Below are 23,369 nucleotides of genomic sequence, written 5' to 3' on the forward strand. Positions count from 1 at the left end.
AGGTGAAGAGTTTACTTAATAGCCTCAGCATTAGTGAAAAACCTGTCTCTTTATTAACTCACCTTATGTAGGGTACAGGATCATTTTGAACCATTGAGAGCAACCACTGTAATTCTTCATAGCTCCTATCAACTGCAAAGCAAAATAAAACAAAATGCCTAGTAATATATATATAAACTGGAGTAATATATATATAAACTGGAAGGATTTTGATGAAGACAATCATGAGTTTGTGAATTAGCACATAAAGAGCATGAATCATTGCAACTAAAGAGGAATTCCACTAATTACAGAGTAAATTCAAAGTAAAAAGTGTCTTACTTTACATGGAAAGATAAACATTTACAAAACTCTTACATGCTTCAGTGGTTCAATACCAATCAATTTGACTATTTGCATGAACATTGATCGGGAAAATCAGAGTAAAGGCTGATCTAGATATTGTGTGCTTCCTAAAATGAACACATTCTAATATCCTTTCAAGAATCAGAAGCATAACATCTTCTGCAGAGAATATGCAATTCTCATACACAGGAATCTGTGAAAGATTACTATCTTTACATAGGACAGAAAAAGGACTACTACAGGGATTATATAAAACTGCAATCATGCTCCCCTCATTAGCCTTCATTAGTTTTACAAATCATTATACTTTGCAGCTAAAATGGATTTTGAAACCTATCAGCACATGCTTGTAGAAAATTGGAAACAAAGTCAGCTTGTTAGTTTGAAATGTAACTTATATTACAAAATTTCTTTGATTATCAGAGTAATATTGCAGAATAGGAAACTACATAGGAAATCATCATCACTCATTACACAAAACAAGAAAGAATTTTTATTGTGATCTTTTTGTCAGGTGCATAACAGTAAAGATTTTTACAGCAGCATTCTCTTCTCATTTCTTCAAAACAATGAAGACAGTATATTAATCATTACTGAATAGAGAGGTCCAAAACCATTTCTATTGCTTTCCATCTTGTGGTCCTAGCAATACATTTCTTTCTTCCCCTAGCTAATTGTCTTTTTAGCTCTAAATACCTAAGTTCAACTTTTCTTCCTTATTTTGGATTGTTTTCAGCCAACAATTTTAAAATATAACTTGTTTAGTCCAATTAATTCTAATACCTATTATTTTTTTGTTATTTCACTACAGAAGAGGCATTTGTTTATAATATAAGAACCAGCATGTCATTCTATTATAAGTCTTAAAAATGCTTTGGACAACTAGAACATAAGACCCCTTTCTGGGCTAGGAGAATCAACTCCTAAAATATTGCTTAGAGGATGGCTGGAGAGTCTTTTGCAGGCCACTTGCAAGCCAGCCCTGCTCTTCCCAGCCAAAACAAAGCTGGTTACACTGGTGAGGCTCCACTAAGCCCTGTTTGGAGGCAGAATGTACCTTGTGTGTAGCTCCCACAGTGCACTGCTCAGAGCATGGCCACACAGTTCTGGATGATGCCAGAGCAAATCTGTATCCATACACATCAGAACTACAATCTCAGATTTGCCTTAAAAACTAGAAACCTTTGAAAAACTATGCAGAGAACATACTTTTAAGGGATTAGTGACTTCCTGTGCTCAGCTCAATGCACAGCTGCTCTTCCTGGCTTGGGACAGAAGGCAGCTAAAACACTGCAAACAAAAGTTGTTTTGCATGAAACAAAAATAGTACTTTATTACCACACAGCAACAAATTGCAACACTGCAAACATGAAGTCACAATCATTAGCAAAATGTAATTATTTTGACTAACAAAAGGGATTTTAAAATGCTTTTTAATTAGAAAATGAAAAGTCTGAGAGATTAATCCTTTAGGCTGATTGTACTGGATAACAAAACCAGGTAACACCACACTTTTGTGATTAAAAAAAATAAATTGTGTTTTTAAACTTATTTCTGCTAGAAATTAAGTAAGTCTTCCCTGCTATTTGCCTTATAGTGTAAATTAAGCCTTCTAGGCTTCCAAAGCTTTGCAACTAATGCATTTGACCTGCTCTTCAAATTTATATAGGAACTATGAAACAATTTGGACGGCAATGATAAAGTAAACCTGACTTCAGGCAGAACAAATCTTATTAACCAGAAGAACCATATACTAGGCCTGGTTTAGAGATCTCACAAGATCATCTGCTCCGGCCTTCCATGGGGAAGGGAGCCTAGATGTGATTATCTAGCACTCTGTCCAACTGCACCTTGAAAATCTCCAGCAACAGTGACTCCACTACATCCATGGTGAAGCTGTGCCACTGACTGATTGCTCTCACTGCAAAAAAATCTCTTCTTGTATCAAGATGAAACATCTCTTGGTGCAACTTGTACTTGTTAATCCTTCTCCTTTCCATGTGGAGGAGACAGACACTCCGTCCACTTTGCAGCTGCACTCTAAGTGGACTTCATCACTGGAATATTGTGATGAAGCCCCCCTAAGCCTTCTCTTACCCAGGGAGAAAAGAGGTAACTCTGCCATTCCTCCCACACAGAGCAGGTCCTGCACCCCTCTGATAATCTCCATGGCTCCTTTTTGGACCCTCTGCAGTCTGCCCACAACTTTCTTGAATTGTGAGGGCTGCAATTATACACACTGCTTGAAGTGCAGACTGAGTACAAAGTAGAGTGGGATGATCACATCTCGGTCTCGTTACTATTGCCCCTGCAGAGGCTGCCCAGGATCTGATCTGCTGCAGCCATACACTGCTGACTCGTGGGCAGCTCCTCATCCACCAAGACCCCCAGGTCCCTTTCAGTGATGCTGCTTCCCAAGCACAGGTCCTGGCCTGTTCTGGGCTCTTTGGTTATGCTGTCCCAGGTGCAGGACCTTGCACTTGTTTAACTTCATCTAGCTCTTGCTCTCCTGCTCTCCAGCCTGTCTAGGTCTCTCTGTGAGATGTCTCTCCCTTCTGACACGTCCACCTTGCCACCAGCATTCTCATCAATAAACCTGGTGAGGCTGCTTTCAATGCTGTTCTCCACATAATTTCTGAAGATGCTCCCTGGGCACCCATTTGTGACAGACTGCTAGCCTGAGTAAAAGCCACTGGTCACCACCCTCTGAGTGTGGCCCATGATCTGAATTCTTACCCACTGCACTGACCACCCATCCTGTCTGTAGCTTGCCAGTTTGTCTAGGAGAAGGCTGTGGGAAAAGCAACATGTGTAGATTTTCATACTTCTGGTAGATATAAACACGTGATTCCTTTCTGAAACAAAAATCCCCTTGCGATTTTTTTTTTTCAAATTACAAGCAGTGTTGTCTCAGTTCTCAATTGCAGCAGATATCTTTGACACTGAACATTAACATCCATCAAATTAGATAATGGTTATTTATTTAGAATAGTTTGTTATCTCTTCTAAGTATGCAAATGCCTTGTTCTATACAAGTAACTATTAATGGTAATGTAGCCTCTCACAAGTTAACTTTAAAAAGTTAATAACCTCTGTCCACTTCAAGCCACTTTAGATAAACTGTCCAAGCCCTTGTATGCTGCCTCAAGCATTTTAAAAAGTTACCATTTCTCAAAAAACTCCTTGCTATTAATGGCAAAGAAAACAAGTTATTCAGTTCCATGAAGAAATTACTTCTTTTCAAGTAACTCAAAAAAAGGTAGTGTTATTCCTACTCTGAAAGTTCCACCCAGAAAACACAGACTTTCCTTTTTATGGAAATTACAAAATCTGTCAGCTTCCTTTACAAGAACTGTTAAAAGCCAGCTTTGGCACAAGCGACAGGCATTGACAGCCGCTGGTCTGCATCCAGTGTGAACTGGAAACCAGGTAACTGGAAACAGCAAGAATCAGATCTCTTGGCAATAGAGGGCCAATAATTTCTCCTACCAAAGCCAGCTTTAGGGCTCTGCAAGACAAGCACTGCTAACTTCTCTATGGCTAAAGGAAGAAGTCAGCTAGCACACTGAGTGTCTGGATCATCCCTCCACCAAAAACTCCCCAGTCTTACAGCAGGAGCGGGAGCTCCTGTGCTCACTGCTGGAAGCTTGTATTTGAAAAATGACTGATGACCAGCTAGATAGCAGGCTGTGTGGTGAATTGCAGTAACTTTATAGAAGATAGATATTTGCATCTGCTACCTCTGCATCAAAGAAAAAGCTGTTAGCAAGGTGCAAGGCAGTTAGGTACAGCAGTAGTCTAGTCTGTCGTTATCAGATCTCACAGTGAGCTCAGTCAAAAACTGTTCAGCTCAACCACTGATTTCAAGTAATCTACTACTTTTCACCATTCAAGTTTTAGCTTCCTGTAGGTTTCAAGCAACTTACCCTATTGTCTTGCTTATATAACACTCTGTTTGATCAGCTGTTTTAAATATGTACTTTATTACTTTGTAGTACAAACACTTCCTTATTGGAGCCAGTTATTAACTATAAATATCATCCATAAAAGGTCAAGAATTTAATGAGAAAACGTTATTTCTATCAGTTTGTCTTTCCACAGGGTCGGATGAATTAGTGAGGAGATTCTTCTAAAGGAAAAGAGCTGATGAGTAAGCAATTAGCCCACCAGAGAGAGATATGCACAGCACTAGCACAGCACTGAATTCTAGCAGTGTATCACTCACAGGGTCACCAGTGGATTAAGGATACAGAGTGTGTGGTGGATTACAGGAGGGAGCCTGCTGGGTACACAGCCTCCCTCACACTTATCAGCTGTTTGGAATGACAGCCTGCTTTCAGTCTGTGACTGGATGCCTGAGTTTTCACCGAATGCATTCACTCAAAGATTCCAATTGCCTTAAAACCTCCCACTGCTTATCTACTTTGAGAAGTCTCTGGACAGAGAGACAGGAGTAATGTCAAAGTAATACAGCCCTTAAAAAAAAGAAGAAAACAATTATTTGTGTAACAAGCAAAGGAAACCCTGAAAACAAAACAAACCCATGAAATCTGAAGCAAAATAATTAGAAATCTAGATCCACCAGTCTGCTACAGAGGAAGAACTGAAGGACTTGGCCACTTTGAAAGGTATAAACCTCCAAACACAAAAGTATTACAAATCTCCTGAACAAAGAAAGACTAACCCAAATAAATGAACAGGACAATATAATACTAAATTAACTTTATGTAATGCAAATCACTGAAGCTGTAATTTCTAACTGCCATTAGAAATCTGTCAGGAGTGAGTATGAACTACAGAGCATTTAAGAAGCTGTCCAGGGATTTTTTTTTCAAGGAACTGCAATAGTCAACTAGAATTAAGGTAATATTAAAAGAATGTAAACATCTCACAAACGTAAGCTATGCATAAGGAATGGCAAAACAGAATCAGCCAAAATATCTCTACAATAATCTAAGTTTCTAAAATTTATAACCACAAGATGCATGCAAAAATCACAATTAAGATATCAGGAAGAAGGTAAAGCAAAATCAGTGACTTTGACTAGCAATTATGGCTGAAATCAACTAAATCAAAGTCACTGCAGTGTTAAAGACAAATTACCAAATCCCCTTACTGCCATCATTATTTCAAAACATTGGTATCTGATTCAATTTGCAAAGCACTGAGAAACAATACTCAGCACATCTTCACAACAGTCGTACCTGCTGGGACAAAACAGCAATAGAAACCTCAGTTTCTTATTAATACACCTGTGGTGCATTAATGGTGGACATTATTTCAACCTAATATTAATGAGGTACGCATTACATTTGTATGAGAATTGTTACAAAATGTCAAAGTACTTGGAAGAAAGTACCTTTTGTATAATCAACAACAGCCTCCAGCGCCGCTATCCGGACGTCGACGAAGTGCCCGTACTCTGCGTACGACTTGAAGAGAGCAGGGTCGCTTGGGACGTGGCCATTCTTCTGAAGCACCCGAATGGCTTTCAAACAGCTGGAAATGGTAGCAGAATAAAATACACATCAGCTTTATGGAATACCAGCCAAGAAAAATAAAATTACTTTCTTCCAAATCAAGTACTGCAAATCTTCTGAATTATGTTATCCACATTAACATGATTAACATGTTACAATTTCTTTCACAGCATTAACACACAGCTCTTATTATCTCTGAATTAGGCAAACAGAAACAACATTTTCCATTCTGTCAAATCCATTGATTGGTTTCAGTACAGCCATGATAACTTCGAGAAAATACAGCTCAGATGATGTTGCACGCCCTACAGTTATTGTTACAAGGCAAAACTTTCACAAATACTCTTCTTAAAGAGGCATGGGATGATCAAATTATGACTGCTACAAAAGATCTACACAGACAAAAATTAATGCTGAAAAGTAAAGCAATCAAGACAAACTTGCATTATCAGCTTTTGAAACTTGAAAGGAATTTGACATTTAAGATTAAGACATACAAGCTAAAATCTCAAAAGCTAACTACAGAAAGGTACATAAAACCCAAGAAAAGCAATGTCATTAAACCATACCTGACTGTGATAGTGTGTCTGTAACTGGGAAGAAGCTTCTCCATATTCAGAAAACGGGTAATTTCCTCAAGAATAAGTCGCACATCAGGATTTAAGTTATCCAATGTTCGAACTTCATTGTTCACACTGACAGCAGGAGTCACAGAGTTGGCTAGGGCATCAATCAACTCAGCACGGTAGTAGTTGTCTGAAAACTACATAAAACCGATATTTAACACAAGAAAATATAAAAATATATATCTTTTCAAAGCTAAGAAATGTTTAAGCCCTGTTACAGAACAGATCTTAAAATCAAGACCATGGGAGAAACTGCATAAGAAAGGAAAACAGGAAAAAAAAGGTCCTGAAAATCATACTATTAATCCAGCCAGCAACTTCATGAGATTCTGAAGCAAACTAGTAAGCTCACTGCTGCTTAGTGAAAAAAAATCTTTCTTCTTCATTCACCCTTCTTACCTGGGCTCATAGTTTCACCCTTTCCATTATGCTGCCTTTTGCATCTGTTGGTTGTGTTAATAAGCAGCAAAATGTATAAAATTTAAAAAAATCAGAAAAAGTACAAGCTTTGAGTATTAGTTACTTTAACCTAAAGAAACCCAACATCTGTCAGATCCAGCAGAAGATGTTAAACATGTGTAGAAGGGACACATGGAAAGGTGAGGCTGAGATGTCAGCACATGTCACCCTTTTATGTGACTACTGATGCCTGCATTCATATGTCCAACTCTCTACCACTCTCCATCCATCATCCTTATTTCAGTAACAAGCAGCACGTGTCTTGTTACAGTATGTGTTCTACACACACAAAAAAAATGAAGTTTAAGACACATTAGACTGGTTCCACTTCACTTTGAATACTTATTGGGAAGATTATGCTAGGTTTCTAGCTACAGAGATGGAATTCTGTATCATCTCAGAATCTTAAAGGTCCTCTAATCATCCTTCAGAAGTGGTCTGTTTGGGAAGGAACTTGGGGTGACAACATTTCCAACTCAGATGGTTCAGTTTAGTGATGGAACAACATAAACCTGTGGTTCGCCTGTTATCTAAGCAGATGAAGACAATCTAGTTTTGTGAGCTAGAAATTATACTCAGAACACAGAATTCTAGAGTCCTGTATAGTGTTAAAAAAGATTACTTCCTTTCCTTGCTCTTTCAAATACTCCTCTCAAGGTAAATAAACATCAAAAAACTAGTGCTGAACTTCTCATGCTACATTTTCTCCAAACACTTGGGTCTTTGAATGAAAAAGAGTAAAGCAAGAAAAGTATGTGTGCAAAGGAAGACAAGCATTAACAACAAGCACACAGAGGTTTGAAACATCCAAGAAGTGCTGCCATAGAAATGTCAGCTACAGAACATTCTCTAACATTTACCACATCACCTTTTCATCAACTCTGAGCTAGGTATTTGCAGTAGTGGCATCAAAGATCATGCAGTGTACTAACTAAAACTTTTTTCACCAAAAGAAAATCAGTGAGAGATTAAAATAAACACTGTCGTTACCTTATTCTTCCTGTTATCGTTATACTTGATCAAATCCAAAATAAACATTAAAACCTCCTTAGGACAAAGGTTGTGAACATCTCTCAGAAGGGCCATGGCAACAGGCATAGTCTGTGTAATAAAATTAATTAATATCACTCTTTACATTATTGAAATGATAGTTACACCCTGAAAAGAGGTACATCCTGAAAATCAGCAATTAACAAATTCACAATAGCAGGTGTATGAAAAGCTGTATTTACATAATTTTTGACAGCAAGACCATGTACTTTATAATTTTCAGATCAAATAAACTACGTAGTTATTGCTCAGTAATTAGTCACAATACAGACATTTAAAAAAAAAAGTACATCCAAAAAACAGACTCTCAAGTCAAGACACTATCAAAAAGGTATCAAATGAAAAACAAGAAGACACAGAAAATTGTGATGGAATTTGAGATAGACACTGAATTTTAGAGTTTTCATGTGAACATGATGTCTAAGCTTCCACTTTCACTGAGATATACAGACCCAACAGGGTCAGTGAAGCCTGAAGAACTATTTGCCAGACAGCTGTTATTCTGAATAGGCAGTTATTTTAGAGTGAGCTAAGCAGATCTCTAGGCTCTACTCAACAGATCTAAGAGTCTTACTCTAGATTTACAAACTTGGCACACAGGATTAAAAAGGGAGAAAAAGATAAGATTTAGTGGTAAAGACTGAACAATGACAAAAAAGCAGAAAAATGCAAAAAGAAGGTCCAAGAATGACATGAAGAATGAAACAGTTTTGGACAGAGTGAAAAAACCAAAATTGGAGCCCTCTATAAAATCATTGACATGAAATCTATGAAATAAGAACTCAATCACCCAGTCAAGTGAATCTTGAGAGAAAAACATTGTAATTAATCCTGTTATTCAATGAACAACCATAGATTACAGCAAAAACACCTTTGCTAACACCAAAATAAACAGTGGCAATATGTGATGCTGACAGCAGAAAGAAGAGGGCAAGAAGGATTACGCAATGTGTTGAACTAAAGATGTCCATCAATTTAACAGTTATAAGATTTTACTTGCAGTATGATATAACTGCTATTAAAGAATAAAGGCAGTTGCTGAATTCACCTAAAAGATAAAAATACAGTCCTTACAGTCCTATTTAAGAATGAACTCACAAATAATTGCAAGTAATTATATAATAATTTATAATTCTCCATTCTTCTGAAGAAACTGCTAATTTAACTTCAGCTAATCAGATAAAAATAGCTAATAATTTGTTAATTGATTTTAATAAGACTGAATAAACTGAAGCCATATGAGAAAGAATCAGTTACTTTGATTTTTATTAAAGAGGAAATCAGGTTTATGCTATCCACATTGCTGTAACTGTCAATTGGAGGAACATTTTTATATTTTTGACAATTCTTTTAAAACATTCATTGAGAAAAATTAATTTTACCTTTTGAAGAAAGTAGCTCTGAAAGTTCATGAAGTTGTTGGTCTTCACAATGTTTGGACAAGTCTTACAACAAAACATTCGGGTGAAGAGTGACTTCATGGCTGGTGGTCCTGTCCACGTACTTACCATGGAATTTGCAATCTGAATAAGTAGGGGGAAGGGAAATCATATTAACATGACCACTGCAAGTTTAGTTTGGCTGTAGAAAAATACACATTTCCCATAATCAAAAAGGGTAATTGCCAAGAACATTCTCTCCTTTAAATAGATACTTACTTTCATGAGTGTATTATCTTATATTAGCTAAGTTTTCACTGTCATTCCCAATATATCTTATCTACATTAAAGGTAAGTTTTATGGAAATTGTTCCATTTGGAAGACATCTGCAACTAACTATCCTTCCATGATAAACTTCTGTTCTTAATTATTTTCTCTTTTATATATTTTAGATTAATATTCTGTGTTTACTAAGCCAAGTTCTCTGACTCTACGGAAGCCAGTCATGAAAGGGGATTTTGCAATACCAACTTCCCAAATTTACCCTGCCAGTAACCTCAGCCTAAACTTTAAACAGGCCTTAGCCACCCCAAGAATAAAAGACCACCCCTAAAGTTAAAGGCAAGGCAGTCCCCTCTAACTTTACTTGTCATTTATTGAAGACTGTGCACTGAGAACAATTTATTGCTATAGTCTGCTTTGGTTTAAGACATTTAAGGTTCCACAAAGACAGAAGTGCTTTTTGTGCCTTCCCAGCATTCTGGGTTTCACACATTTGCTGTAAGAAGCACTGAAAGCTGCAGAACACCTGTGCCTGCTGATGGTTAATCTGCCTGATGTGTGTGTGCACACAAATGGGACCAATGCACCCTACGAAGATGCAGGAATTCCCATTACAGACCCACCACAAACTAAGGAAAAAGCTGTTCTTACAAAGAAAAACTTGAATTTGATGATTTCTTTCTAGATTAGGTAGCTTGTTTCAAAGGCTATTACATATGCAGTAAGTGAAGAAAAATCAAGAGGCTATCTGAAAATGCAAGCAATCCACTTCATCACTGCTTTTGGGAAGTGTGGTGCTTTATAATTAAAAACCATTTTTCCACTAAGTCAGGCTTCAAGGGAAAGTCAGAGAGGGAAAATACTGCAATTGATCTTCCCCTTGCAATAGCTGAAGTGTTTGAACTAAAGATGAAGGTTTTTCTGAAGATGTAGCCTTTTATGAAAGCTACAGTAACTCTTCCTGCAGAGGAAGATTAATCCCAAAGACGGCTTAGAAACCATGATAAAGAACTTAAAACTACATATACAAAATTTATGTAGCAGTGTCCAATAAAACTCTATCCCCAAAAGATCAAAGTGTCCTATGTTTACATGATATTCACCATTCCATTAATATCAGGGTGTATATTTTAAAATATTAACTTCTTATTGTAAGCATTTAATTTCATAAAGTCTGCAGATAAACAACTATTTTCAATTAAAATCAACAGTAGTTAAACCATCATCTTTTCAGTATTTTTTTGTCTTATCATGCGTTGTCACTCATTTGATTTTCTCTTTACTGACAGAATCTGATTTTTCTACTTAATCTACTGAGACATTACACATTTTGAACTAAATGTAACTGCATGCTCCCCATACAGTAGCGCAAATGACCTGTGTTGCATTTCTACTCAAAAAGGCAGGAGGCACACTCCATTTCTGCACCATTCAATTCAGCACAGTGTAAAAATGTAGACAAAGATTTAACTCACATGCAAATCTATGAATCTCCTCAACGTTTGGGAGGGAGAAGCTTGTGATGGTAGTGCTCCTATTGCAAAGTTTATAACACATCACCTACACTGCAATGGACCTGAACTGGGAAATCAGCCTGTGGAACCTCAGGAATTAAGATTGTGACATTATCTTCTCCTTTCTCTGTATTTGTTATTTGTCCTGAAGGACTCGTGAATGAGACTCACAGTGTGCGTGCACACATGTTCACACATATCCTTAACTTATCAACGAGGATTTAATACATCTCCTGGATACTTCACTGCTGAGAGACTGAAGTCCTTTTTTACAATGAGGTATACCAAAAAAAAAAAGGTATATACCAAAAAGAAAGAGGTTACCAAAAAAGTATAGCAAATTCAGTTTGACAATTGCATTGTCACATATCATTTCTCTGTATCAACATGAGTACACTGAGATTATTTGACAACAGTAACTGCAAACCAGCTAGAAACTGTAAACAACAAAAAAAGAACCCTCCTCCTGAATAATCACAAGGGACTTTGCTTTTTTCAATAAAGAATACAAATCCTGAATATTTACAACCTGAGAAAATGAAACTCGATGATAACAGGAAGTTACTCTTATCAATGTCCTGGTGTTGGAATCAGTAACAGAATGTGCTACACTTTCCTCCCAGGTACTTCCATAAACATATCTACAACTTTGTTCTGCCATTCTCCTTCACCTTGATTTCATGTCACAGCCATACTTTTTATCTTGCCTTATTATCTTCCTTTCTGCAAGTCAACCACCTTATCCACAGACCCAGGATTCGCCATACAATTACAACTGAACAAAACTAGCAATGATTATCTGCAGCCCAACTGCCAAATAAGTTACAGTAAAGATAGAAAAAAATATAGCATTTAAAGTTGCAACAACTGCTCTTTTAGTACTTACCTCTGGAATATATACAAACAAATATTAGAAGTGAATTTCTTCTAAAAAGTGCATATTTTAAGTCAGATACTGGCAGCACCAATACTAGAACATAAACTGGCAGTTTCATATCAGCGTCTCATATTAAAATAGTTTGTCAAAAACACTGGGATTTTCATTCTCAAAATATGGCTGAAGGTTTTATTTCTGTACAGGAATGAAATTATTCCCAACAGGTACACAGCAGAAAGTAAGCTATATGTCAATAATCTGAACAAATTGTCTATCAATATATCTTCATGTGCATAAAAGTCACCAATATGCCATTTTAGAAATTCTTGTTTTTCTGTGTTTCCACCCACTTGTTGTAAAATTAGGAGTTTACTAATTTTCATTCTTAATGCTAAATTTATGTGTAAGGAAAAAAAAGATCTTTCCTTTTCAAGACAATTATTTGGCTTTTTAATATTTAATTGTATCACATCTTGATGTTTCTTTTGTGACCCTATTCAATCTGAAATGATACAGAGCAGCAATCTGAAGTTCAATTAGGAAAAGATGAATTTCAGCACTTCAGAGTTCTCAACAGACTGGCCAAGGAACTTCCCACTAAAATAATAAAAAATATACTTTGGTTCCGAAAAAAATGAAACAAAAGTCTTTTATTTCGGCCACTTAATGAAATCTGGAAAAATCCCTTGTGGTTTTCATGTCTGACATCTCAATTTTGACAATTATGAAAGCCTTCTACAGTCTCCATTTACAGGCTAAAATAATACAATTTTCCTTTCAAATCAGTCATGTTAAAAATACTTGGCGAATACATTTAAGAAGCTAAATCTCAAGCCAGTTTAGGAACTGTGATGAGTTTTGACCCATTTTGAGCCATTTACAAAGGCTAGTGGATTTCCTCCCTCACTGCACACAAGCTCACCTTTGCAAGGCAGAAGCAGGCCAGCATTCTCACCCGGTAGAAGCACTGCTCCTGTTCCAGGATGTCAGTCAGGGCAAGCCGGGATGCCGGAGTAGGGAACTTCTCCAGTGCCAGAATGGCTTCTTCTTGTGCCACCACATCTCTCTCATATCTCAGCTGACACTGCCACATGAAATCAGACTGCTCAAACTCCACCTTCCTCAGTACTGACATATCAGGATCTATTCTTATCCAGAGCAAGGGGGAGTCAGCACTAAGACAGACATAAAAAATATTAATAGCTTACAAAATTTCAAGACTATAGAAATTCTAAAGATATTCTAACTTGTTATGAGTTATTTGGAAAGTATTTAAATTCAAAGAATCATAACAAAATACAGGTTAGAGAGAACTTTTGAAAGTCTTCTGTTCCAATCTCTTGCTTCTAGGATGACAATTTGACAGCCTCCCAGGGCAATCTGTCCACACCTCCAATATATCAAAGTGAATACAGTGGTTTAGTATTTTTAACCTACAGATTTTTGTTTATGGTAAACTACTGTATGATCCCAGCATATTTAATTCTATGTGCTTGGATGCTACAATTTTCCTAACTGATAAGCACTTTATCACCTTCTAAAGGTTAAGACTACAAAAAAAAAATCCAAGAAAGAAAATCTGGTGGTAAATACACTTTTTTTAATCAATAGATGTGAAACTCCTTTACAACCACTCACATGCTATGATGTTGAAAGCTGACAAGGGTAACCATGAAAATGATAAAAATCAGGTTTAAAGTTATCCCACAGATAAAATGACTCAGTTGTATTCCATCCAAACACACATTTTACATTTTATTATTCACACAGCACCGTGACTGCAGAAGTAATTTATGGGAGCAACAAGCACAAATTATGCAATACATTCTCTTACTCATTTTTCCATATAAAATCACAAAATCAAAATACAATAAGGCATTAGGAGACAGTTTGGACCGATGAAAAGAGCATCATTATAAATATGATGTATATTTCTGTATATGTTTGCAGAAAATCTAGAATTGCCACCAAGTGAGTAGCTAGAGAAGAAACAACAGTACAAGAGTGTATACACAAGATTTAGAAAATGGAATGTGTATTATCACACATGCTTGGAGCAGAGAAGCCCAAACTGGACAGCAGAATGACAACACCACAGATCAGGTTATCAGATGAAATGCAAGTGTCTTGCATAAAATCCTATCCCAGTTCAAAGGTCATTCTAAGATCACTGAAGTATCAGCTCAGTGTAATGCAGCAGGGACCTGAACACAAATGAGCAAAAATAGTCACAAATATTAAGGGTAACTATCCTTCAATACAATTAAACTATTCATATGTCAACTGTCATATGGAAATCATAGCAATGATTTGCTCAATGTAAATACATCTTACAAATTTTTTTCTCATAATGTATTAGATGAGGTTAAATTTATGAGAATCTGCAACACTTTTAAGGTGACAAGCAATCTATCCTTCTTCAAAGAGACACCACTGGCTTTCAAGAGCAGAATATTTACTTCCCTCAGCCAGAAAACCAGGTGCCAACACCTCCACTGTCTCTGAGGGTACTGCTGGCTCCAAGTCAAGGAGGGTAAGGCAGGTATTTACATTGAGCAACAATTTGCTTCCAAAGAGCTTAACAGCTCCAACTGAAATGAATGTCAGTGTGGATCTCAGTACAAAGCACTTCATCATTATTTTAATCCAGAGGAATTCTTTTGTAATTACAGATTTCAGGAACCTGTCTGTATTAGTGGCAGTTAAATGGTCTTCATCAAGATCCAATAAAAATTGCTCTCACTTTGTTTCAAACAAATTCTTGTTTACATTTTACCTATGAAGTCAGCTGAAAGGTTATCACTGGAAATGTGTTAGAGTGAAGAAATTTATTATCACCATACCATGTCCAGATTTTTTATAAAATCTGATTATATTGGTTAACCCATACTTTTTACACTTTGCCAGCATTTCCTAGCTACAGCAGAAAAGTTTCAGTAAAGACAGAGAAATGTGAGATTGTCTTGAAAGTTGTCAGTCATGTAATAAAGTACAACTTTATTATCCAATCCCTCGAAATAGCATGCTTTAGACAAGGGGAAGATGGCTCAGACTCTCACTGAGAAACTCCAACAAGCCAACTTACTCCATAGCAGAAAGGTCCATGTCCACCTCTTCTCCATTCATCAATGGAATCTTTTTCTTCTTATTTCTATTAAAAAAGAGAGGAAAAAAAAGTACTACTTACCAGACTGGCAAATATATGTTTAAAAATTAAGTTTAAGACTGCAAAAGTACTCCGTGCCTTTCACCACACAAAAGCATAATATTCACAAATTTGAGCTATGTATCCATTTCTATAATTTTTACTCCCACTATTTTTACAATTACAGATAAACACAGAAGCTTGAGAAGTAGAATTCAAAGTAACTATCAAAGCCCATTAGAAGATGGAGAGACTCTATGAGGGAAGTCTGTCACTTTCCTTGTTCCTTAGGTTTACCCAACATTCCTGGCACTCTCTTCACTTGAGGCACTCCTCTGGCCTACATGTGTCTTCCCTCTAATTTGTGATTCTCATTCAAAGACATTTTGAATAATTTGATTAATTAGAGTCTTCATTCAACTTATTCTACATAAATGAGGTCTTCATAAAACTTCTACAAAATTACTTATAATTAAGAACTGTGTAAGGTTTCTTGCTGTCCTTAAAGAGTATGAAATTCTCCACTTACATCACAGGTAAATCTTATTCAGTAAGATTAAGAAGAAGCATATATTTATCATCAAATGCCCTAAATGTTTTCATAAACCCATAGTAAAAATACCTGCAGTTAGTATTTCAGCTCTTACCTTCTGCTTTTAGAATGGCAAGGTATATCATGTTTAAGACTGTTTTCTTCAATCTGCAATGTATGGTTGAATGAGCCATCAAGTTCTTGCACTGTCACTTTAAGAGGACCCTTCAAGTTCACAAGATTTTGTTATTAACATTAAACTTACGTTTATTAATGTATACACCATACTTGTACTTGTAGGTTAAATATGGAAAATGCACCTTACCACGTATTTCTGAGTCCCAGGAGATGTGTAATCTTGTTTTATTTCCAATTCCAATACATTCCGTTTTCTATTAAATGCAAAGCTACCATAAAATTTTACCACTCCACTCTGATCCCTAATAAGCAGTATAGGAATTCTAGTGCACAATGCAATAGTTATAAAAATCCATAATTCTCAATTCTTAAAACTTGTTTTATGCTTCTTTATTCCTAGAATTTCCCATTCCAAGAAAATCTGGAAATAAAATCACTGATGTTCATTCATGAAATTCTGGGGTTTTACATTCCTTAAATTTTTTCCCTTTCATGTTTCTTATGGAGAAAAACTGAAATGAAATGAAAACTACCCGGTATGAGGAAATTAATTATGAAAACCTATTCTGGACTCCACCACATCCAATGTCCTTGGCATGCTCTCAGAAAAAGTAATTGTGTAAGACTTCAGTAATTTCAATATGGTTTTACTATGTATTTTAGTTAAATAAAACTAAGGGGAAAATGTAGACATTAATTTCTGTCTTCTACCCACACTACATTTAACTCCATTATTTTATTATAGTTTTCCAAACTAGGTCATGTGAGCATTCATATATGTGTGTGTGTGTGTGTGTGTGTGTTCAGGTATACATGAAAGTATACAATATGAATGATAAAAAGTAACAATCTCACTCTAAATTTTTGCCCAGGCAATGAGTTCTTCAAGACAATTTTTCCTGTGAATAATTTCATCCTTCATTTCTGTATCACAGACATTACTACACTTGACTTATAGTAAACTAAAACCCTAAACTGAAGCATTTTAGTCTAATGCACACGCTCACAAGTCTCTGACAATATGAGACAAAAGCAAGGGAGGAAAATCTGTTCTTTCATGTCCCAACATTTAAGGGAAGAGCTTCCATATTCAAAGACACTTCTTCTCATACAGAGGTTATTAACTTTCCTCTCAAAATTTGGCCATTTGACTAAATATCTCAGACTGGTTCTGTTCATGGATGCTGCCTTCATGAAGCTCTGGGACTTTGTCATCAGGTACAGTTTAAGACATTTTTAGTGTTTTTTCAGCATGAGGTTTACACTCAGCATCAACACAACCCTTGCTAATGGCATAATACAGCCAGCACTACTTAATAGCAGTAAGATCTCCCGAACAACATGAAGACCTTCTGTAAGATCATAGGATCTTACAGGGTAGGAAATCCACTGTCACAGGAATAGCAGTGTTTGAGGCATGCTAGGGAAGTTGCAATCATAGAATTAAGTACAAGTTATAGTTACCAGGATCAACCTTGGGGCCGAAGTATGGAAAAGATGAAAATAATCCCCAAATGTGTGAAGTACAATTCTTTCTTCCTTACAGAACAGATGCAGTTAAGATTCACCCAGCTCAGATAGTAATGCTGACATTTAGCTGTCACTGCAGTGGGAATACAGAACTCCTATTTTTCTTAAGTGCTTGGCACAGCAAGGTATGTAAATCAGAATAATGTGTATTTATATTTTATGAACACTTCTGATGCAAATAAAATACTAATCTCTCAAATTACTCTATAAATACTAATTATATAGTGCTTTTTAGTTAAGATATTGAGATGCATGAATGTTGTTAAGTAACCCCAAATAAATACCCTCTTTTGTTGTCTGTTACAACAGTAAGGTAAGTTTTTGCTGCAGTCACATACAACTCTAGCCTGGAGTCACATTAAATAAAACTTACAATGAAACCTGCTAAATGGAGTCACTTCAAATTGCCCCTCATATCAATTCAAAATAAGAAACCCTGTTTCTTGACTAATATCACTTAAATTTGAAGAATCAATACACAGAGGTTTATTTTATCTGAAACTGTACTATTAACACAAGCTACCAAGCTATTAAAGTATATTGCAAACTAATAGTCTGTGCTTTAGGTTACTTATTTCATGGTGAATTACTGGAAATCACATATTAAAATGCACCAGACTATAGTATTTTCCATGTCCCAGTTCAGCATATTTCTATGGGCAGTGTCCTCTGGAATCCTTTTAGTATAATTTGGCCTTAAATTCCAGCAGAGTTCCTGTGTTTCTTTCAAATGAAAACTTAAAATAATGAAATCCCTTCTAGTAAAGAACATGTAGAAAAGCCAGTGCAGTTCAAAGGACTATGAAAAGATTGTGAACTTGTGGCTCACACATATATCTAATTCACAGAATAATGTACTTTACTGTTTTAGGCAAAAATATTTCATGCCCTTCTTCACATTCTTTTGATTGTGCCAATTAAAAAACCAAATTCATTTTCCATATTAACAATCCAGACCAAGAATAAAAAGGATACACCCATTGCTTTATTAAAGGTTGGATGTCTTTGCCTGAGACATTTGAGATAGATTTCAAAAACCCAGATGTGGAAACCAACATCTGACTCCACATGTGTGACTGGAACTTCTGAGATGAAGCAGTACTGGCCAGACTCAACAACTTGTTGAAAACCTAAAATGATAAAAAGTTATTACTTTCCCTAAACACTTATATATAAAATAAGCTTTTCTGTTTAATTTCTGGTTAATTGCAACTAAAGGTCAATAAACTCACTTTCTGATAACTGGCTTTGAAAAAAGTTTTGCAAAATAAAGGAAATTATTTGCTTGACCGTATCAGAAATTTTCAGTCCAAATGTATCTTCCTCCAAATTACACATATATATACATATACAAAATCCATTAAAAGATCATCAACTTTCAACAATTATCTACAGTAAAAGAAATCACTGACTATATCTTCTTTTTCAGAAATTAAACATTCATCAGATTCTCTGCAGTATTTTCAACCTGACCACCACCTAAAATAGCTCTAGCACAATAAGATATATGTTTTCCTTAAAAATAACCTCAAACCAAGGCAAAAACTCCCAACCCCCTAAAAACCTGAAGCAGATGAGAAAATATCACTAATTTTTAACTGTTTATTTGTAGCACCCTATTCTTTCTAAAGTATGTCACAAAAGATAATTAGTGAAGAAGAGAAACTACAGTTCTGCAGAAGTTCAGTATTTCAGAATAAAATTACAATCTTCTATTCAAATGCTTCTCTAATACAAGCATCTAAGTTTCATCTAGCACTGAAAACTTCATATAATGAGAGAGCTGGAGCTGGATTCTCATAATTTATAACTTCATTAGGTTAGCTCACAGCAACACCAGTCAGGGACAGGAAAACTGGCTCTCAGTGTTAAAAACAAATCAAAATAACCCAAACCAACGAAACACCTTAAGATTAAAGAGAATATGCACCATATAAAAAGTACTGTAAGTTATGCATAAGAATCCTAACCCAAATGACCAAATGTTTGTGCAGTCCTGCTAAAACTGAAACCACAGATGGAATCCTATGATGACCTGTTCTCTACTTCTCTGAACTCTATTTAATGAACAGAAATGCAATTGAAGACAAGGAGTTTTTTATATTCCACATAATCATCTAAATACCTACCTGTAACATGAATTCCATGCTAATTCTGTTCTCAATCAGTCTCATAACAAGATGTGCTTTACACTGGAACATCGTGTAATACTCCCAGGACAGTGTATGGGGGTGTTTGATAGAAAAATGTAAATGTGAAGCAGGGCTGAAAAAAAAAATCAAAAAAACTTTTATTTTGCATTTTATTGAATGAAATTTAAAATGTACCTGAGCAACCAAGCTTTGAGCTGCACCAACAATTACTTAGGATTTCTTGTACTGCCTTAGTTACAAATCATGGCACACTTAAAATGACCACACACTTATCCAGAGAGGTGACAGGGGTGTATGTACCTGGCATACACCCCTGTATGTGTACACAGTACTTGCTGTGCAGAGATTAATGGCACAAGATAGCTGCTGTCTAGGGCTGTAGAGACAATGGGAGCACCAGCACACTGAGCAAGGAACCTGTGACTGAGTCTGGAAATTACTCATGAATCAGCAATCTTCCTGCACCACTTCCATTTAAGAGTGACTGTATATAGTAAATATTTTGTATTTAAATAAACTATTATTGCAATTCAAGAAAAGTAGGAGTTTTACAATTCACAGAATACTTTCATGTAATGGGCCTAAGGAATTTCTTTCCTTTTATTTTAGTTAGCAACTTTATCTTTCAATATTTTGGCAAACTTGGTATCTTCTAAATCAGGTAACATGGCAAAGAAGACTAGGCAGATAATATTTAATCCTTGAGAAGAAGAAGACTTTTTTGCCTCCTTTTAAAGAGACTCTTATTTGAGAAGAAGAAATTATTAACAGTCTGACTTAATTTTCTTGATGAACCAAGCCTATGGCAACTGTATGTTGCTTTGCTATGTTTCTTCTTTTAGTATTTTTCACAGGACATCTGAGTTTTCCATAAATGAGTAACACACATCTGAAGAAACCAGGTTTGCTGAGGTTCACTAGCAAGTGTTCTAGAAAGACAGTACCAGCATTTAGCTCCTTGACTGCAGCCCTTAATATTTCAAATGGCAAGAACCAAGGTAGCTGCAATACCTTAATAACTTTTCCATTCTTCTATGTATTGGGAGAATCTCTTGACTTCGCTCATGAGTATCTGCTTAAACATCTTAAGAAGATACAAAAAGAGAACTGTTTCTAAATTTAAGCAAGTATTACCCTTCTAAGGTACAGTAATTTTGTGAAAAAGATGTAGGTTAACTCCTTCTTTGTAGTTGATAAGCATTGCTGAAGCTCTGCTTATCACAACTCTCCTGTTATTCTGGATACTTCTCTATTCTGAGGTAGGGAAGGATTAGTAACCATGAAAGAATTGAAATTCAAGGAGGAAACTGAGGTTGTGGCTCAGACATTATATAATAATTTGGTCTCAGAATAAAAACTATTTATCCAGCTTCAAATTATACAGTTGATTGACTTTTGTAAAATTCTTTTCTTGCAAATTACAACTGAGCCAGTACCCACAATTCCAAGATCTCTTTTTAAATTTACTAAGTGTTGATTGATTTTGGTACTGGTTACATTATTTAACATACAAAACAAACTGACACAAGTTTGCACTTGACAGTTACATCTTGTAGTTCACTCAATATTAATACATTTCTTCAGATTATATTTTTCTTCAATCATTATTTTATTGAACAGGCACCAAAACAGTGTTAAAATTACCAATATGGACCTAGAGCCTTTGTCAAAGGAGACAATGAAGAACCTTTTCCACAGAATTTTATAATGCTCATGCTCCTGAAAAGAGTCCAGCCATTCCATATAAACCCTGTTAGTAAGCTTCTTCCATATGAAACATAAAGTTTTTAATTTTTACAGTAGGGTGGTACCAGCACAATCAAAGGCTGAAGAGAACCACAGTCTGAGAGAGGAGGACACGAAATGAAAAGGTTACACACAAAGCTTCCCTCTGAAGCTTTCATCCACACAGCAGTGAATCTGCAGTTTTCTTTCCTGCCTTTTCCCAGGCTCTGGGACTTTGACTTTTAGAATAAGTACTCTGGAGTGCAGTGTCGGTACTACACCAGACATAAACAGGAAGAATCTGAGACTTTTGTTTTGCACACAAATTCATTTGTGTGCCTGAAGGAAGTTGGGTTTTTGGTTTTTATTTCCCCTGATGATTTATTATATTTTACTTCTAATTTAGCTGAAAAATGAGATTATTACTTAACACAAATTTCCTTCATATTATTATTAATTGGAACTGCTGTGCTGCAAATACATTTGCCAGCTGTATCATAACAAGTAGAACAAAGAAATGAAATGCATAGAATGTACTGGAGAAAAATGTTCTAGGCCCCATTATGAAAATACTTTCCTTCAATACAAATTATCTCTCAGAATCAGGACCACATCCATAATTTACATAGCAATCTACAAAGAACAGCAAGTTGTAATTCATACTTAAGTGATGCTGCGGTTATTATTAACAAGCTACAACACAATGAAGTAGTAAAACAACTAGAAACAGTTTCCAACAATATATCACAGCAAGGAAACACAACTTTAGGAGCACTAGGACAAGATTTTGTCAATTATTTGTGTCCAATTCTAGAATAAATATAGTGCAAGTAGTAAAATTAAGAGTTAGAAAGAGATTTTGATTTTAGTGAATTTCCTTACCTAAAAATGTGCCCCTTATCTCTAGTGTCATCTGATCTTATTACCGTGAATGTAGTGATTTTCAAAATTCATTCAGTCCTAAACCCAGAGTTTTAATTTTAAATTAACAAAATATGGATTTGCACACTATCAAGTGCGAAAGAACCACTGTTATAGACAATTTTGGTTGTATTTTCCTAAGACAACAACTTCTGTGCAGTAAAGAACAGAAGTTGACATAGTAGTCTACCTGCACAGGCTCAACCTTGCAGTTGTGCACATGCTGCCTGTGTGTTTCCAAAACAGGAAAGGCTGTGTTAAATGGAGATCAACATTTGCAAGAAAAGAAAAACACAGCAAAAGTTTGTCACTGAAACCCATATCAACTTACTGATCTGACATGCAGCAGTACTTTCCACCTCCAGTGTTTAGCACTTCTCAGTGGGTAGTACTGGAGTATTACAAGAGAGGGAAGGGGAATCATTCCAAGCTGAACACACTGAAGCTACAATTATTGGGAAAATAAAAACCCAGACAGTTCCCACTGGTAACTAACAGTACTTCCCAGATGACTGATCTAATAATTTTCTACCCCCAATATACTAAGAAATCTCAGTCTAAGACTACAAGGTGGTATCTGAGAGCAGAAAGAAAAAAGAGCAAAGAAATAGAAAACTGATGATACCATGAAAAAGCCTGAAAATCACTAACCACTCCAGAAACAGCTCACATCAAAATTCTGGCTCCATGTTCTCTCTTATCCTCTTACTAAAAAGCAGTTTCGTAACAGCATTAAAAACATTCATTATGCTTCATTTCCTCTGAGATTCAAATTGAAAGAAAAAAAAAAACCCAACAGTTAGAATATACTCAAGATGTACTTTATGGGACTGGTAATACATGCCTTGGGCAGCTTGACATCTTGAGCCTTTGGCCTTGTGCTACACAACACACCCAAGGCATATATTAATGGCCCCATAAAAACATACCCTGCAATGACTTGCAGCTTAAATAAACATACTTGTCTTTCTCTTTTCCTCCTCCGAATATTGGATGCAGTAAAACTCCTCCAGTCTTCAGTTCGTATGCCACGATTTGATCTAACTCCTAAGAACAAAATACATAAGTAAGCATAATTTTGAAGAGCAGAAAAATTATTTAAAGACGACAGGAAAGCTTTTAATATTGTTCAAGTCATACCTCCTAATAAGTTTGGAGAAGTATTTTAAAATCAGGGATGTTCCTCAAATGACAAACAATAATAAAACAGTA

The 23,369-nt window shown here is 35.9% G+C and overlaps 1 protein-coding gene across 1 annotated transcript in view; it reads right to left on the reverse strand.

Moving 5' to 3' along the window:
• TAF2 (TATA-box binding protein associated factor 2) overlaps positions 1 to 23,369 on the reverse strand; it is a 59,099-nt gene that overhangs the window by 17,538 nt on the left and 18,192 nt on the right. The window contains exons 10-21 of the mRNA XM_054271943.1: positions 23,119 to 23,204; positions 19,488 to 19,623; positions 18,334 to 18,488; positions 16,016 to 16,130; positions 15,806 to 15,915; positions 15,099 to 15,164; positions 12,936 to 13,188; positions 9,343 to 9,483; positions 7,901 to 8,011; positions 6,395 to 6,588; positions 5,705 to 5,844; positions 63 to 132 (exon numbers count right to left, since the gene is read on the reverse strand). Of these exons, the coding sequence (XP_054127918.1) occupies positions 63 to 132; positions 5,705 to 5,844; positions 6,395 to 6,588; positions 7,901 to 8,011; positions 9,343 to 9,483; positions 12,936 to 13,188; positions 15,099 to 15,164; positions 15,806 to 15,915; positions 16,016 to 16,130; positions 18,334 to 18,488; positions 19,488 to 19,623; positions 23,119 to 23,204 (1,577 nt within the window). The remainder of the gene's footprint in view (positions 1 to 62; positions 133 to 5,704; positions 5,845 to 6,394; positions 6,589 to 7,900; positions 8,012 to 9,342; positions 9,484 to 12,935; positions 13,189 to 15,098; positions 15,165 to 15,805; positions 15,916 to 16,015; positions 16,131 to 18,333; positions 18,489 to 19,487; positions 19,624 to 23,118; positions 23,205 to 23,369) is intronic.

Source organism: Melozone crissalis, unplaced genomic scaffold (genome assembly GCF_028551555.1).
Source record: "Melozone crissalis strain CALT ecotype California unplaced genomic scaffold, PUWL_Pcris_2 ptg000002l_1, whole genome shotgun sequence".
NCBI lineage: Eukaryota > Metazoa > Chordata > Aves > Passeriformes > Passerellidae > Melozone > Melozone crissalis.